Source organism: Spea bombifrons, chromosome 4, assembly GCF_027358695.1.
Source record: "Spea bombifrons isolate aSpeBom1 chromosome 4, aSpeBom1.2.pri, whole genome shotgun sequence".
NCBI lineage: Eukaryota > Metazoa > Chordata > Amphibia > Anura > Pelobatidae > Spea > Spea bombifrons.
In genome coordinates, this window is record NC_071090.1 from 14225190 (window position 1) to 14244652 (window position 19463).

Genomic DNA, 19463 nt, shown 5'->3' on the forward strand with positions numbered 1-19463 from the left:
AATAAAAGCTATGATTGAGAAAAATATATATTATTTTTTATTTCCTTTTATTTGCCAACCTGCCCACCAAGTTATGCACACTTGCCCCCAGAAATGCCTTATACCACCTATATGCCACTCTGTCTCCAGAAATGCCACTCTGTCCCATGATATGCCTTTTAACCCCCTATATGCCAGGGTGGGGGAAGACTGCGCTACACCGAGTAGGTGCTATTACACTAAAGAGGTGACCGTCTTATTAGAAACAGAAGGAATTTTAAGTCACGGTTATTTGCCAGGGGTAATGGAGGTGACGCTCAGAATTGGCTAAGAAGCTAATACTCCTGCTCAGGAGACATGTGAGTTGGTAGAGAGACTGCAAAAATATATATTGAAAAATTAATTTAGGATGCTCCGTCACTCCTCAAATATCTTGTTTGCATAACTGAGCTTTCTTGACAGGTGTGAAGATATTTTTACCTCCTACCCTTTATTCATTTAAATATTTATATATTTGTTATATATTTATTATATACTCATTGACCCAGTAGAACTTGACCTATTTGTTCTCATTTTTCTATTTTTATACCAAGAAAACTAAAACTTGACTGTTGCGAAGAGATTTTCTTCCCGCTCTATTTATTTATTTACTCATTTATTTATTTACCATATATTTATTGACCTAGTAGAGTTTAACTTATCAAATGTGTAGATCTCCTCTGTGATAATGGCATACAAAAGGGGCACGGAAGGCAAACAAAGCTTCAAAAAAAAAAAAAAAAAAAAAAGCGTGTATATATATATATATATGAATTTATGACTGATACAATCAAGGTGGTAATTTTACATTATCAATTTCTTGGATGAATATGTTATGAATTCAATGACACAAGGTGCGAATTGGATGGTATTATAACACCTTTAGTAGCAACTACTGAATTTAGAAATTGTAGTATGTGGTTAATAAAATGATATGGTAATGAAATGTTTATTGTGTTTAATGAAGGGGTAATAGTTTAGGTTATACATTTTTGGATTAACGATAATAGCTTATAATCACTCATAATTAAGGTGATAAAGACGGACACTATTTTTCATTTTTTTTTCTTTTCCTCTAAATGAAGTTGCTTAATTGAGACACATACATAAAGTCTTCACTAAGGGTTTGCACTGAGAATGAATTATATTTAATATTATAGATTAGGATATATTCTGGATGAACCATTGATAAAGGTTTGACAGCTAATATTTAAGGTGCTAAAGGTGGGCACTATTTTTAATCTTGTTTTAATTTTTTTTCTTGTGTTTATTGAGTGGGTAATAGATTAGGATATGTATTTTGGATGTATTAAAGACTAAGGTTGTGTAGTTTGGAGTAGCTGTATTAGTCCAGTGTATAAGATTGTTGCAGAATCTTGCAATACCTTTTTTATTCTAACATTATTTAAAGTAATAGACAAGCTTTCAGGGGCCCTCCCTTTATCAAGTCAAAAGCATTTCATTTGAGAAACAAACCAAACATGAAATCTAAACACATAGCAATGAGACATACCTTTAGACTGCTGACTGAGACAAACAGAACACACGAGTGGGGCACACCTTTTAAAGGAAACAGAGCTAAAGCAAAGAGCAAGACTGGAATCAAGGAATCGGAGGCACAGGACAGAGCATTAGTGACGGGAAGATCGGATCATTTTGACTCGTTCACTGAAATGATCCGATTCATGATCTGAATCTTCGGATCACTCAGTGTGACTCACAGGAGTTACTGTTTCAAAGTCCCTCAGTGCAGGCACACTAACAATTGGCCCCGCCCCTTTCATTAGTCAATGAACCCTCCTGCCTGCCTACTCGAGTGATGTCAATGAAGGCAGAGAGTCGTTCAAAGATTTGGATCTTACAGGGATCCGAATCTTACAGTGATCTGGATCTTACAGTGATCCGGATCACTGTAAGATCCGAATCTTTGAAGGACTCTCTGCCTTCATTGGGATTTGAATCATTCAGATAATATCACCATACTTTTATAAATAAATATGGTACATTAATAATCACTGCCCCCAGGATTTAGATTCCCCCTTTATCTCCAAATGCACCTTAAGTTAACTTTATTAAATTAATTAAATTAACCCTCAGCGTTAAATTAACCCTTAACACCCCATCAACCATGACTGCCCCTAAAATTAACCCTTAACACCCCATTAAGCATAACTGCCCCTAAATTAACCCTAAACACCCCGTTAAGCATAACTGCCCCTAAATTAACCCTAAACATCCCATTAAGCATAACTGCCCCTAAATGAACCCTAAACACCCCATCAACCATAACTGCCCCAAATTAACCCTAAATACCCCATTAACCATAACTGCCCCTAAATTAATTGCATGTATTCCAGATAAATTACCTAATAAATTGGTATGGTTGATGGGGTCTTTAGTGTTAATTTAGGGGCAGTTATGGTTAATGGGGTGTTTCGGGTTAATTTGGGGGCAGTTATGGTTAATGTTGTGTTTTGGGTTAATTTAGGGGCAGTAATGCTTAACGGGGTGTTTAGGGTTAATTAAGGGGCAGTTATGCTTAATGGGGTGTTTAGGGTTAATTTAGGGGCAGTTATGCTTAACGGGGTGTTTAGGGTTAATTTAGGGGCAGTTATGCTTAATGGGGTGTTTAAGGTTAATTTAGGGGCAGTTATGCTTAACGGGGTGTTTAGGGTTAATTTAGGGGCAGTTATGCTTAATGGGGTGTTTAAAGTTAATTTTAGGGGCAGTCATGTTTGATGGGGTGTTATGGGTTAATTTAATGCTGAGGGTTAATTTAATTAATTTAATAAAGTTAACTTAAGGTGCAGTTAGAGGTAAAGGGGAATGTAAATCCTGGGGGCAGTGATTATTAATGTATTTATTTATAAAAATATGGTGATATTCTTTGAATGATTCGAATCCCTGTAAGATTCAGATCCCTGTAAGATCCGGATCCTTGTAAGATTCGAATCATTGAATCATACGAATCATTTGAATCGTATGAATCATTTGAATCATATGAATCATTCGAATCTTTGAACGACTCTATGAGTCATCGTTCCTCTGTGAATTAATGAGCTGTAACCTGATCCCAGAGTCTGTCTCTGCAGATGACTCGCTCTAGGATCAGGTTACAACTGCATGATTCACAGACTGAACTGCTACAAATGAATCGTTCAGTCTACTGAACCGATTCATCTGGATCACTAAAAAGATTCGGATCAAATGAACGATTCGTTCATGATCCGGACATCACTACAGGGCATAGGGAAATCCAGGAATGGATTTCTGCAAAGGGAGAACTATAGCAAGGGCTAGGGAAACTGTAGCAAGACAAGGAAACTAAAGACATGCAGCTCCGCAGCCCAGATGGGGCCTGACATAACAGGACAGAGCATAGGAAATCCAGGATTGGATTTCTGCAAAGGGAGAACTATAGCGAGGACTAGGGAAAATGTAGCAAGAGAAGGAAACTAAAGACATGCAGCTCCGCAGCCCAGATTAGGCCTGACAGCAGGATACGCAATGGATGTTAAGGAAAAAAGAAGCTTTACAACAAGATTATGTGTTCCATTGGCCAGAAAAATAAATACCTTTATTGGAGTTCATAATTACCCTCATAAACAAGGCAGCAAATCACAATGAGGTGGTTATTATGGGGGACTTTAACTATCCCGACATAAACTGGGAAACCGAGACCTGTGAATCTCATAAAGGAAACCGCTTTCTGACTATAAGTAAAGATAATTATCTGTCCCAAATGGTACAGGACCCAACCAGAGGGGGCGCTCTACTGGACTTAATATTAACCAACAGACCTGACAGAGTAACTAATGTGCAGGTCAGAGGGCACCTAGGAAATAGTGATCACAATATAATACATTATAACTTGTCGTTCAATAAGGGAACTCTTAGAGGAGCCACAAGAACTATGAACTTTAGGAAGGCAAAGTTTGATCAACTAAGAGAAGCCCTTAACACTGTAAATTGGGAAAATGTCCTCAAAAACAAAAGCACAGATACTAAATGGGAGATTTTTCAAAATATCTTAAATTCTCACTGTGAAAAGTACATACCGTATGGGAATAAAAGTGTCAGGAGCAAGAGAAAACCAATGTGGATAAATAAAAATGTAAAGGTGGCAATAAATGGCAAAAAAAGGCATTTAAGCTACTAAAACAGGAAGGCAGTGAGGAAGCACTAAGAAGCTATCGGGAAAAAAATAAAATATGTAAAAATCAGATAAAAGCAGCAAAAGTGGCGACAGAAAGACTCATTGCCAAAGAGAGTAAAACAAACCCCAAAATGTTCTTTAACTATATAAATAGTAAAAAGGTTAAAAATGAAAGCGTCGGCCCCTTAAAAAGTAATGAGGGAGACGTTATAGACGGGGATCAGGAAAAAGCGAATCTATTAAATATATTCTTCTCTGCTGTATTCACAGAGGAAAATGAAATGCCAGGTAATATACAGCAGGATGAGATAAATGCCCCAGTACATGTCGCCTGTCTAACCCAGGAAGAAGTGCAGTGTCGCCTAAAAAAAATCAAAATAGACAAATAGACAAATCACCAGGTCCAGATGGCATTCACCCCCGCGTTCTAAGGGAGTTAAGTAATGTAATAGACAGACCCCTATTTCTAATATTCAAGGACTCTATAGTGACCGGGTCTGTTCCCCAGGACTGGCGCATTGCAAATGTTGTGCCAATATTCAAAAAGGGGACAAAAAGTGACCCGGGGAATTATAGGCCTGTTAGTTTAACTTCTGTTGTATGTAAACTGTTTGAGGGTTTCCTAAGAGATGCTATTTTGGAGTATCTCAATGAAAATAAATGTATGACTCCATATCAGCATGGGTTTACAAGGGATCGGTCCTGTCAAACTAACCTGATCAGCTTTTATGAGGAGGTGAGCTCAAGACTGGATCGGGGAGAATCGCTGGATGTCGTATATCTTGATTTTTACAAAGCATTTGATACGGTGCCACATAAAAGGCTGGTACATAAAATGAGAATGCTTGGGCTGGGGGAGAATGTGTGTATGTGGGTAAGTAACTGGCTCAGTGATAGGAAACAGAGGGTGGTTATTAATGGTACATACTCTGAGTGGGTGACTGTTACTAGTGGGGTACCACAGGGGTCAGTTTTGGGTCCTATTCTTTTTAATATATTTATTAATGACCTTGTAGAGGGATTGTATAGTAAAGTATCAATCTTTGCAGACGATACTAAGCTCTGTAGCGTGGTTAACACAATAGAGGACAGTGCACGATTACAAATGGATCTGCATAGGTTGGAGGCTTGGGCTGGGATGTGGCAGATGAGGTTCAACACGGATAAATGTAAGGTTATGCACATGGGGAAGAAAAATCCAGGCTGGGAATATGTATTAAATGGGAAAACACTGGGGACGACTGACATGGAAAAGGACTTAGGAGTCTTGGTTAACAGTAAATTTACCTGTAGCGACCAGTGTCGGGCAGCTGCTGCTAAGGCAAATAAAATCATGGGGTGCATCAAAAGGGGCATGGATGCCCATGACAAGGAAATAATTCTACCATTGTACAAGTCACTAGTCAGACCACACATGGAATACTGTGTACAGTACTGGGCACCAGTGTACAAGAAAGATATAGTGGAACTGGAGAGGGTTCAAAGACGGGCAACCAGAGTAATAAGGGGAATGGAAGGACTGCAGTACCCAGAAAGATTATCAGAATTAGGGTTATTTAGTTTGGAGAAAAGACGGCTTAGGGGGGACTTAATAACTATGTATAAATATATAAGGGGGCAGTACAGAGATCACTCCCAGGACCTATTTATACCCAGGACTGTATCTATAACAAGGGGACATCCTCTACGGCTGGAGGAAAGAAGGTTTCTACACCAGCACAGACGGGGGTTCTTTACAGTAAGAGCGGTGAGACTATGGAACTCTCTGCCAGAGGAAGTGGTAATGGTAAACTCAATAAAAGAGTTTAAAAGGAGCCTGGACGTGTTTCTTGAAAGCAATAATATCACAAGTTATGGATAGTAGATTAATAGGGACAGAACGTTGATCCAGGGATTTATTCTGATTGCCATATTTGGAGTCGGGAAGGAATTTTCCCCCTGGTATGGGGCAATTGGCATCTGCTTCATAAGGGTTTTTTGCCTTCCTCTGGATCAACACGGTAGGGACACAATATGTATATAGGTTGAACTTGATGGACTTTGGTCTTTTTTCAACCTTATGAACTATGTTACTATGTTACTATGTTACCCTGCATCTAGAAGGGATTTGGAATACAAATCTATCTAGACTAATTACTCAAAGAACCAGCTTAAAGGATGGGATAAATTATTTGTTTCCTGGATGGGTCGCATGAACAGAAGTCTTATGTGGTTCCTAAATGTCTTTACTACTTCAGGATGATCCCCTTGAGCGTGTCATATCAATGGATAAGACAATATCAGGTCCTAGTAGGAAAATTTATTTAAGCAGGAAAGAAACCGAGAATTGCTAAATCTCATTTATATGGAAGGATATTTAAGGGAGGAATGGGGCTACCTGATCTGAATAGATACCACAAAGCAAGCTTCATATTCCACACGCATTTCAATTGACAACATCTGAAGAGAAGGACTGGTACATTTTGGAACAGAAGATGTTAAATACCACTAATTTGGACCTAACTATGTGGAAAAATCATCAAGACATTTATAATTTACTGAAACCAACAAAGTCCACGATATTGAAGCATATACTGGGTTTTTGGATAAATTTAAAAAGGCAATTAGACTCTCATTGTTCTATAATGGTAGACAACCAAAAAAGATTCAACAAATAATGGAAGAACAAGAATTTGTCAGGAATGACAACTTCCTATTAATTAGAATCACACATTATATTAAGTCTAAATTGTACAACTGTCCAGGTATAGCTGAAATGTTAGAAATAATCTTTGATTCTAAATCCAATAAAAAAGTGAATAAATATACAATAATATACAAATATATACAAATATACAAATACAACTCTAAAAGTCTGGGATGCTGGCAGACAGAAATGCCCCTCCTCGGACATGAGATCAATAACAAACATACCTTTCCAATCATTAAAGTGGTTTATGAGACAAGGATCCATTGAAAAATGGACTCAATTTAACATTAGGCACATCTCTGACCTAATGACAGGAAGTAAAGTGCTCTCTTTCAATGCACTTTGTCAGAAGTTTGGTATACCGGAATCGGATATCCAAGTATACAACAACATAAAGGCACACCTCCATAAATTCCCTTCAGCCACAAGTTCTCTTCCACAATTATTATGGAACATTATTGAGCTGTCCTCAGATCTTCTGGACAAGGTTTCCACAAAAACAGTTTATGACTTATTCAATGAGGATATATCCATATGCCCTCTAGAGTATAGGAAGAAATGGGAGAAAGAATTAGACTTGACTATTACACAAGAAAAGTGGTCTAGAGCTCTAGACCAATTCAAACTAGCCACAAAATGTATAGCGCATAAGGAACAATTTATCAAACTGACATCAAGGTGGTATTATGCTCCCACACGACTCCACACAATGTATCAGAACTGTTCCCCCAAATGCTGGAGGAAATGTGGAGGCAAGGTATCTCTCAAACACATCTTTTGAGAATGCCCAAAACGATATAAGCTACGAAAAGATCTCAAAATGCTTTTACATCTCCTATCTCAGGGTAAAGTTAGATGGACACCTGAGTTGTTCCTTTTGAATATTAACCTAGATAAAATTGATAAAGACATCAGAACACCGCTTTGCCATATTGCCATAGCAACTAAATCCAGCATTGCCAAGTCATTAATAAAGTGTCTACGACACAAATCTATGAAGAAACATTTGCCTGGCAAAGTGGCAACAGTCATAAATGTGTGCAATCGTGGCAACATTGGTTACTGCACTACCCTAAACAAAAATAATGACATTGGATAGCCTATGAAACACATAATTACAATCTTATGGACAAATTTCATATTGTCGGGATGCTGCCAGGGGCGGGAGGAGGAGATGACAGACGAACTATGAGGGCCATACCTTCCCTTCTACAAAAAAAACAAAAACATAACACCCGACTCTGACTTCTCAACAGGAAGCATTTAATTCTATCTTGAAAGGATGTCATAACAGGCTAAATTTATCTTGCAATTATATATACATAAAGTGTGTTACCAATGAGATAAATAAGTAGAAGTATTAACCAATAGTTTAATTACTTGCAAAACATATGTTTATTGTAAACTCAACACTCAAAGTTGTAAACACTAGAACAATATAACATGTTAACATGATAACTACATCAATGTTATGTTTCCTGTTATATTGCATTGATATATGTTGTTAATTTGTATATCTACAAAATAAAAAAGTCGTGTTAAAATTAAAAAAAAAAAAAAAAGTGAATAAATGTTATAAACTATTGGGCTTTTTTAATAGCGGGAGATCCTCAAAAGATAGAAAAAAATTGAGCAGGGATCTTCTTTATCCTACCCTTACGAAAAATTACTGCAGTTTTTCTGAAGTAATACTGCAGTTTTTTGGACGTGAAAAAACTGCAATACTGCACTTTTACTGCAGTATTACTGCACATTTACTGCAGTTTTACTGCATTTGTACTTCACTGTACTGCAGTTGTACTGCAGTTATTTTTGTACGGAAGTACAAATGCAATAAAGCTGCAGTACATTGAAGCACAACTGTAGGTTTGCAATATGAAAAAAAAAGTGCGGTAAATGTGCAGTAAAACTGCAGTACAGTGAAGTACAAATGCAGTAAAACTGCAGTAAATGTGCAGTAATGCTGCAGTAAAAGTGCAGTATTGCAGTTTTTTCATGTCCAAAAAACTGCAGTATTACTTCAGAAAAACTGCAGTAATTTTTTCGTAAGGGTATTGATGCAGTTGGGCTCATATTAGCAGAATAACACACTGTTTATCAATCCAAGAATTGCATTATAAAATAAGGCATAGATGGCATTATGTTCCTGACTAGTTACACCAGATAGACCCTTTAATAACCCCAATGTATTGGAGGTGTACAAAAGAAAATGGGGATTATTTACATATTTGGTGGTTGTGTGATAGATTAGAAATCATTTGGCAAGAATTATTTTAGATCTAACTAAAACGATAATGGTCCTGAATTCGGAGGAAGCTCTTTCCCATTTTGATCTGGATAACCTTTTAAAATATAATAGAATACTAGTTATACAGATTTTATTGGCGACCAAAATAGTGATTGTCAGAAGGTGGAAAGGAAATAATGTTATAAAATGGATAACTGTTATGAATCAAATCCACCATCAATGTATTATGGAAAAGGGTTATTTTGCAGTTAGACAGCAAGTTGTGAAAACACCCTGCACATACTTAATGCATTACTATTAGTTGACATGAAAAGATGTAAAAAAGCTCTAATTAGATCAATACCAATTGACCATCTGGTATTGACTCTCAGCGATCCCTCTTCTCATATCACTCAGCCCACATGTTTTTCTTTTTTTTTTTGTTTTCTGTTTGTAAGTCTCATTCTTCCTTACAGAACTGCTTAAGCTTAGCCATATTCCTAGGAAGACTGGTGTGAACAACTCCCTTGAAGTAATTCCACAGCAACTCTACAAGGTTAAGGTCTACTCCCAGGTCACTTCAAAAGGCAGATTTTCTTTTTTTGAAATCATTCTGTAGTAGATTCACTTTGATGTTTAGGGTCATTGTCCTGCTGCATTACACAGCTTCTATTGCGCACCAGCCGGCAGACAGCCACCCTGATATTATCCTTTGTGATACCTTGATGAGCTTGGGAGTTCATTATTCTCTCTATGATCTCAAGCTATTAAATGCTGAGTATGGGGGGTGTGGTGTGGATGGCGATCTGAGCGGATGCAAGGTGAAGGAGCTCCGCGCTTACCCAGCCTCATAGCATTCCATCCGCATCCATCAGTGGCTGTTTTCGCCTTGTTGCCTCACCCAGACTGCTCGGGTCATCGCACAAAAAAATCCGTGAAAATGCTGAACTTTTTTGAGCCGAAACTCCGCAAGAAACATTCCTCTCGCACGTCGGGCCTACCTCGTGACCATGAGGAGGACTCAGACACTTCCACAAGCCCAGCCTTATCCTCCTGCTCCAAGCCTCCAACACCATCGGATACCCAACATGACGACTTGGATCAAGACACACACGCACTCACCTCACACACTATGAAATCGCTCCTTCGTGAAATGCAGGAGCAGCTCCGCCAAGACTTCCAAGACTTTGCTTACTCCATCCGCCGCGACCTGGATGGCCTGGGGGATCGCACAGACCACCTGGAGAGACGCATGGAAGAATTTGCCGATGCCGAAAACACCCTCGCGGACGACCATACAGCGCTTAAATCGGAGCTCGCACACCTCCAGACGAAGGTGATGGACCTGGAGGACCGTTCCCGACGGAACAATATACGCCTGCGGGGCATTCCAGAGGACATAGGCCAAGAGGCCTTACAAGATTTCGTCACAGACCTCTTCAAACATCTCCTGGATGAAGATAATAACGCTGACATACGCCTAGACAGACTGCATCCCGCCGCTAGGCCCAAAGCACTTTCACTGAAATCCTCCAGGGACGTTCTGACTAGGGTGCATTTTTATGATACCAAGGAAAAGATTACGCAAGCAGCCAGACGTAAACCTGACCTGCCTCCTCGCTTTCAGAACATCATGCTACTTACCGACCTCTCTCAACTTACCCTCCAGCGACGCCGCTCCTTTGCCCCGGTGACGAGCCTCTTGCGATCCCACCAGATCTCCTACAGATGGGGTTACCCCATCCGCCTCATCGTCGTCGGAGATGGCAACACGTCTATCCTACACACCCCGGAGGACGGCTTGGCTCTTCTACGCAAATGGGGGATCGACTTGATTGCTGATTCTTCACCACCACCGCCAGACGCCGCAAAGGACAAAGCCTCCCAGCAGAAAAAGCTGAAAAGGGATTGGTCCACGAAAACCTGATGGACTTCGCTGCTCTCCAGGACGGTAACCCATTGACTCACACATATTGGGCCACCCACTGTTGCCTAGGCCTAGAACGGTTTGGCTGCAACTTGGGCCTTTTTTTTCTGTTTGATCTCTTATATGTTTATTTTTTCTGCACCACATACACACTTTCGACTTTCTCGGGTACCCCCGAGTTATACCCGTCTTATTATGTGCGCTCAGCGCTTCTATGTTCCCACCCCCCCCGAAAATCTCAGGGCTCACGTCGTCACCTTGCCTAAGCCGGATTAACCACCCACTATATGCCCCAATTTTCGCCCCATCTCCCTCCTCAATACCGACTTCAAAATGTATGCAAAAATATTAGCGAACAGGCTGGCCCTCCTACTGCCTTCCCTTCTCCACCCAGGTCGGCTTTGTTTTGGGTCGCCAACCCTCCGACAACACCCGCAAATTTATAAACTCCCTTTGGGACGCAGCCAAACATAAACGCCCCAGCCTCTTTATCTCCTTCGACGCCGAAAAGGCGTTCGACAGGCTCCGCTGGCGGTTCTTGTCGCGCATTCTTCATATATTTAATTTCCCCCCTCCATTTATACAGGCGATCCTGGCACTCTACACGTCTCCCACAGCTTGCATATCGATGATGGGTTTCCTTTCCTCCCCATTCCCCATCACTAATGGCACACGTCAGGGTTGCCCCTTATCCCCCTTACTATACACGCTTGCACTTGAACCATTAGTGGCCAACATACGTTCGGATCCCCTAATATCTGGATTCGTAAGCTCGGGTTATTTGCGGATGACATTCTGGCATCTCTCACTTCCCCGGAACGCTCCCTTCCCGCCCTCTTCTCCCAATTCTCCTGCTATTCCAAGGCTCTCATATCACACCATCAACATATCCAAAACGCAGGCGATGTGTCTCCATCTGGACCCGGGTTGCAAGGCCCATCTATCCTCCGCTTACAAGTTCGTGTGGAGGTCTTCCTACCTCTCCTATCTGGGCATTCGACTGCCCAAAATCACTACACGACCTGAACGCCCTTAATATAGTGAGGGTGTGGGACTCCGTGAGACGTGATATTGTCAGGTGGCGGGGTTTTGAACTCTCTTGGCTGGGCAGGGTGAATGCCTTGAAAATGACAGCTCTCCCTAAATTGCTATATGTGTTTCGGACAATTGCAGTTAAACCGCCTCGAGGTCTCTTAAACTCTATTCAAAAATTCTTTGTTTCTTTCACGTGTGTCAGAAGTAGATCCAGAGTAGCGAACCGTACCCGCTTTGTGCCTCATTTGCAGGGTGGCCTGGGTGTCCCCCACATAGAATCCTAGCACGAAGCTTGCATACTAGCACAGACACTCCCGTTTCTCTTGCCCACCCGCCCCCCGACTTGGACGTCTCAGGAAATTAGCGTTATTTCCCCTCTCACGATTGACCAACTTTTGTGGCTACGCCGCAATAAGCACCCACGCCTCCCACCCCTGCCCCGACGACTAGGCACGCCATTGACACATGGGATAGGGCAGCTAAGCATTTTCCCTCCCTACACCGTCTTACTCGCATCACCCCTTTACGGATTCTGGAATTACTCATTCCGGATCTAACAATCTCCCATTGGGTTCGCCCTGGCCTCTACATGTTAGGCGACCTTTTTATGAAGGGGGTGTTGTTCCCCTTTTCGCATCTCATTTCCACGCACGACATTCCACGACATGATTTTTTTTAGATACCTCCAAATCCGCCATCTGCTCAGCTCGCTGCCCTCTCCCATGTGTCACTCCTCCCCGTTCCTCCACCAAATGACTGCCCTACGTGAGTCGGCGCCCAGGTTCCAGGGAGTTATTTCCATCTGGTACTCCCTGTTGATTGCCTGCTTCTCCGCCCGCAAACTGCCTCATATGCTTGCCTGGGAAAGGGAGCTGCACACAGAGTTTCCATTGGAATCCTGGTTGGAGGCGGAGGAGGCGATGCGGGGGGTCACCCACTGCACCAACCATATAGGGCTCCGGAAGAAGCTCAGCTGTCGCTGGTATCTCACCCCGGTTCGTCTCTCACACATGTGGCCCAATCAATCTAGACTCTGCTGGAGGGGTTGCGGGCACATGGGCTCCATGCTTCACATATGGTGGAGCTGTCCAGTACTGAAACAGCTTTGGAGGGAAGTATTTGCTCTGTTACGCCTCATTTTTCACTGCCCTTTTGACTTTCTTCTGGAATTAGCCCTGCTCCACATATTCCCTGACCCCATTCCCCACCCGACTCGCAAACTCCTCATACATATTCTCTTAGCCACTAAATTGTGCATTACCAAACGATAGAAGGCGCCTCTCCCTCCTGCCCCCACTGAAATTGTCTCCACTGTTGAGAGGCACAGGGTCTTGGAGAAAATGTCCCACGACTCTTCTTGCACCACACACTCATACATGAAAACCTGGACCCCCTGGCTCTCCAGCCAGGTTCTCTCTGTATACTGCTGGCCTTGAGACTCGCGTCTCTCTCTAGTCAACTTGTATTGGGCCCCGACCGCACCCGACCAGTACTCCTTCTACGCTGACCTAGGCTTCGCTCCGCGGTGGAGCCTTTATGTTTTTCCTGCCCACGGGTCATCTCACGGTCTTACCTGGCTAAACACCTCGCGGACACGGCTACATGAAACATCCCTGACATGTTTACTTTTGTTGATTTATATTCATTTTGGTTTTGTTTTTGTGACCATTTGTTATGTATATCTCAAACCAATGTAATGTCAACATTGTACATTGTGTTACATTTGCTCACACTGTATTTACGTTATCATTAACAAAAACACAAAATTCGTCGTCGGTCCCGTCTCGCCTGTTCGAGTACTCCGCTGTGGGCTGTTTACATCATCTCCTTTCCTCCGTCTGCTCAAACTTTCGCAGACTCCTCAGAGTCTCCTGCCTGCCGTCAAATTCGATGTGTAACGGTTTTCTTTCTTTAAACCATGTCGCTCACATTGCCATAGTACCATCCTGCGTGACGGTTGTTATTTGCTAACTGTGATCTGTTGTCATCTTCCTGTACCACGGCTCCGACTAATAAAAAACTTTTAAATCCAAAAAAAATAAAAAAATGCTGAGTATGAGGTGCCCTTTTTATGCAATACACAGTGCTGCGTGTTCTTCCCAAAAAATGTAACCTTAGTTTCAGCAGTTCTCAAAACATTTTCCTAGTAGCATTGTGGAGTGTCAAGGTGCTCTTGGACACCATGCCTGTTTAATGTATTGTGTATGGTAGACTAATAAACAGATATTTTAACCAGTTTAAATGATTCCTTCAAACTTTTAGCTCTATGGTTTTGGCTGGCCAAACCCATCTAGAAAGAGTAGCCATAGTACTACATCATCTCCATTTATAAACAATTTGTTTGTGAACTGATGGATATGTAAACTCTCTGAGATTACTTTATAAACCTTTCCAGCTTTTTGAAAATCCGCAATTCTTAACTGTAAGTCTTCTGTTCTTTCTTTTCTTGTTAGGCAGGGTTCACATTAGCAGATGCTTCTTGAGAACAGCAAACTGAAAATGTTTGACTGTTTTTTATGTCAAAGTAGCTCTGAAACACACCTCCAATCTCGTTTCATTGATTGGACCTGGACATGTTTGCTAACTCCTTGTTGCTATTGTTAATAATTACATTTTATTGCCACTGTATGGGGGTTTAAAGCTATGAGCATTCACATTTACAAATATCTTCTCTTCTTTCTTACACATTTACTTTGTAGATTATTTGACCAAAACAAATTTTTTTAATAACAGTATTAATACTTTCTTAAGCTTATATATAAATTGGGCAGACTAGATGGTCTGATTGGTTCTTATCTGCTGATACAGTCTATGTTTCTATATCCACAAGGTGTACCATGCCCAGTCACAAGTTCAATGCAGGGCCCCATTGCATCATTGGGGTCTAGTGGGAATTTCAGCCATTTATTCATGAAGGGCATTCAGTTTTACAAAAAGAACGTACTACATGTCAGGGTCCTTTATCTGTTTAGGGAACAGAGGGTCTCCTCAAGTTGTATCGTAATAGGTGTATTTTCAGCACACTCGTTATAATTAAATTGACTAAAGCATTTCCCTAAAATTTCCCTATGTATACATATCTATAAATAAAATGTATTTGAACCTCTGTATGTATACTCCTGGGTGATTTCTTAGACTTTATCTAGGTTAGCACCCAGTTGCCCCTCACAGCCCCTCCATGCCTGAACAGAAATCTATGCGGTCTCCCAAATGGTTCAATTAGCACCTCTGGGAAGCAGAATGCTCAATTTGTCTCTGTTTATTTTTCTGGTGGGGGACTGCCACGCCTCAGACCTACTGCCCTAGGCCTATTAACATAAGTATCTTAACATGTATGTATGCATTTATTTTACAGAAAGATGATGTCCTTGTATCTCAAACACTTGATATGAAGAAAGAGGATATATTATATAAAATAGAAGATATTCCACCATGGTATCTTTGCATTTTTCTTGGATTACAGGTAATAAATATTTGATATGTTCTTTCAATTGAGAATGGGAAACAATATTCACGATCATAACTTGGAATAATTGGACTGTTCAGAACATAGACCATGATAACAATCAGATGGACCTAATATTGGTCTTTTGTATTTTTAAATGTATTATTAATCAGGTTATTGTAATGAAGTAAGGTTCTCAAAAATGCTCTAGCATTGGAAAAATTACCTTTAATTATTAAATCAGTGTAGAATTTACAAGCATCAACTTCAGACAATGTGACAGGGCAGGGAGACATTGAGAGAGACTGAGAGATTGCTTATGCCAGGGGCCATAGGGATTTCTCTGCCTTCTCATGGACATAAGATGCCTACCTGCTCCTGACATACCTGTTGCTTATTTCCATTCCTGCAGATGGCAACTAGGTCTGTGGAATGGACAGATGGCAACGGGGTCTGTGGAACTAACACAAACAAAAGGGGACAATAGCATGGTACAACAATAAGGGTCTGGAACAACAATATTATTATGGGATACTTTAATCTCCCTGGTGTAGACTGGAAAAACCAAACAGCTGGGTCAACAAGGAGAAGAGACATCCTAAATTCCTTACTGTATCTAAAGCAGTGGCAAATATATTGAATGAGAAGAAGCAAGCTTTTAAGAAATATAAACAGACACAAAATGAAGAAGACGGGAGCAAATACAAAGCTAAGCTTAGGGAGGCTTGAGTTGCTTGCTCACTTGAGTTGCTTCTGCATTGAGATAGTCTATTTCCAAGTAGGCTATTTTAAGTAGGAGTTAAAAAGAAACAGGAGTTCCCTTGGAGGAGTACAACTGGTGGAAAAAGCTTTATTTGGTTGCATTCAATTACTCAGTCATCTGTTTTGGGTGCTTTATTTTTGGTGTGTTTTTTTTCTTCTGTGTGCTCCAGCTCAGTTAATTGAGGGGAGTGGTTACCTAGTTTCACCTGTGTGGGTTTATCTATATAAAGCCCCAAGTAACTCACAGAGCTTGCTCACTTGAGTTGCTTCTGCATTGAGATAGTCTCTTTCCAAGTAGGCTATTTTAAGTAGGAGTTAAAAAGAAACAGGAGTTGGAAAGACAAAAAGGGGTTCCACAAGGTACTGTATTTATACTGCTATATATATATTTATTGGACTGTTTTGTTGAACTATAGTTCTGTACTTTAAACTGTTTATTTTTGACGGGTGTTCTTGTTTAACTGTTATTTTGTAGATTCTCATTTATTTATTTATTTTTCTTATACTTGATTGTGAGTATGGTTATGGGAGCTAGCAAGATTGATGATCTGACTCAATGCACATCTTGCTTCATGTATGCATGCCTGGATGAATCCGTCCAGGGTCCATACCTCTGCGGCAGGTGTAAGCAAGTGGTTTCTCTGGAAGCTCATATTAGAGATCTGGAGACGCAAATTGCAACTTTGAGAGAGATAGACAATCTTGAAAGGAGTCTGCTGCTCACTGAGCAGAGTTTAGTGGGTGCAGGTAGTGAAGAGGGAGGAGATAAGTCAGCTGGGGAACAGGCATGTAGTTGGGTAACAGTTACACGTGGTGGTAGAGGGGGAGGAAAGAGGAAAGGTTTAGCTAGTCCTGACCTTGTGCAGCCTAACAGATTTGCCAGCTTGAGTGAAGATGTTGGGTGCATCAGCTCAGGAGTAGCTATACTGGAGGAAGCTGTTCCTTCTAACAGCCGAGGGGACAGCCCCTCTAGTATGAGTGGGGTTGAGAGCGTAAGAAAGGCTAGACAGGTAGTGGTGGTAGGGGACTCTATTATTAAGAGAGTAGATAGGGTAATCTGCCGCTCTGATAGGCTCAACCGGACAGTTTGCTGTCTCCCAGGTGCTCGGGTCCGGCATGTTGCTGACAGAGTGGATGGATTATTGGGAGGGGCTGGGGAAGACCCGGCTGTAATAGTCCATATTGGTACCAATGACAAAGTCAGTGGAAAATGGAAGGTCCTAAAGAATGATTTCAGGGAATTAGGAGATAAACTGAAGAAAAGGACCTCCAAGGTAGTATTTTCAGAAATATTACCTGTGCCACGCACAACAGTAGAAAGGCAGCAGGAGATCAGGGAGGTAAATGCGTGGCTAAAATCATGGTGTAGGAAGGAGGGTTTTGGCTTTCTAGAGCACTGGGCTGATTTTGCACTTGGGTACAATCTTTATAGTGGTGATGGATTGCACCTAAACGGAAGAGGGTCTGCTGTGCTAGGAGAGAGGATGGCTGGAAGGCTGGAGGGGTTTTTAAACTAGTGGTAGGGGGGGAGGGACACAGAGATCTTGAAAATGGAGATAGCGCAGAAAGGAGAAGGGCTTCAGATCAGAACAAGGGGGGTGGAGAGGGGGAGAGGGGCAAGATCAGAACAGAGGAGGTATGTATTAATAAAAATTCTCATAAAATTCAAGAGACTCAGGGTAATATTAAATGTATGCTTGCTAATGCAAGGAGCCTAAATAACAAAATGGGAGAACTAGAGGCAATAGCATACGCTAAGCAGTATGATATAATATGCATAACAGAAACATGGTGGGATAAGACCCATGACTGGGCAGTTAACTTAAAAGGTTATACATTACATAGGAAGGACAGAAAAAGCAGGAAGGGAGGAGGAGTATGCTTGTATGTTAACAACGAGCTAAAGTCAAATATTAAGCATCTTGAAGGCGACAAGGGATTTGTGGAAGCTTTATGGGTAGATATCAACTTGGGGCAAAAAAAAAGGAAAAGAACTACTGGTTGGGATATGTTATAAACCACCTAATGTTAATAATGATGAGGAAGAGCAGCTGTTAGAGCAAATTGAGAAAGCTGCACATCTGGGTAACACGTTAATTATTGGAGATTTTAATTACCCGGACATAAATTGGGATAGAGGGACTAGCAGTTCTGCAAGGGGATTCAGGTTTTTGAACCTGTTAAATGACACCTTCATGTCACAACTGGTACAAGCACCAACTAGAAAGGATACTTGTTTAGATCTGGTGAAAACAAACGATGTTGATCTTGTCTCTAACATTCAAGTGGGGGAGCACTTGGGTAATAGTGATCACAATATGGTCTCTTTTGAAATAAACTCAAAAAAGAAATTGCCCATGGGGAATACTAAAACGCATAATTTTAAGAAGGCCAATTTCAATACGATAAGGGCAGCTTTACAACTTATTGACTGGCAAAAACTCTTCAGGGATAAAAATACTGAGGAAAAATGGAGTATTTTCAAACAAATGTTAGCAGGGTACACTTCTCAGTATGCACCACTAGGAAACAAATATAAAAGAAACAAATTGAAACCGATGTGGCTTAGTGGGGACGTTAAGCAGAAAATTAAAAATAAGAAAATGGCTTTTACAGCATTTAAATCAGACGAATCAGAGGCATCCTATATAAGATATAAGGAAGCCAATAAAGCATGCAAAAAGATGGGCTAAACTAGAAAATGAGAGGGTGATTGCCAAAGAGAGCAAAACTAACCCCAAAAAATTCGTTAAGTACATAAATTTAAAAAAAAAAACAAAAAATGAAAACGTAGGTTCATTAAAAACGGAGAGGGGAGTGTTGGTTAAGGAGGACCAGGAAAAAGCAGAAACTTTAAATGACTATTTTTCCTCAGTATATATTAAGGAGGAACCTATGGCAATGGATATACATAGGACCACTGAGAAAAATTTTCAGTCAAACTGTGAGTGGATGGCTCAGGACAAGGTGCTGCAGCAACTAAAGAAAATTAATGTTAACAAAGCTCCGGGGCCTGACGGAATTCACCCACGAGTACTTAACGAGCTGAGTCAGAAAATAAGTGAACCTCTGTTTCTAATCTTTCGGGATTCTTTTCTTTCAGGAATTGTACCAGAGGATTGGAGGAAGGCAGATGTGGTTCCTATTTTCAAAAAGGGTTCAAACTTTGTGCCTGGAAATTATAGACCTGTGAGCTTAACTTCC

General features: G+C 40.9%; 1 protein-coding gene across 1 annotated transcript in view; it reads left to right on the top strand.

The window, feature by feature from the left end:
• The window catches only part of SLC23A1 (solute carrier family 23 member 1), a 129399-nt gene that overhangs the window by 1748 nt on the left and 108188 nt on the right, over positions 1–19463 (top strand). Inside the window, exon 2 of the mRNA XM_053465375.1 lies at positions 15408–15515. Coding sequence (XP_053321350.1) covers positions 15408–15515 — 108 coding nt within the window. The remainder of the gene's footprint in view (positions 1–15407; positions 15516–19463) is intronic.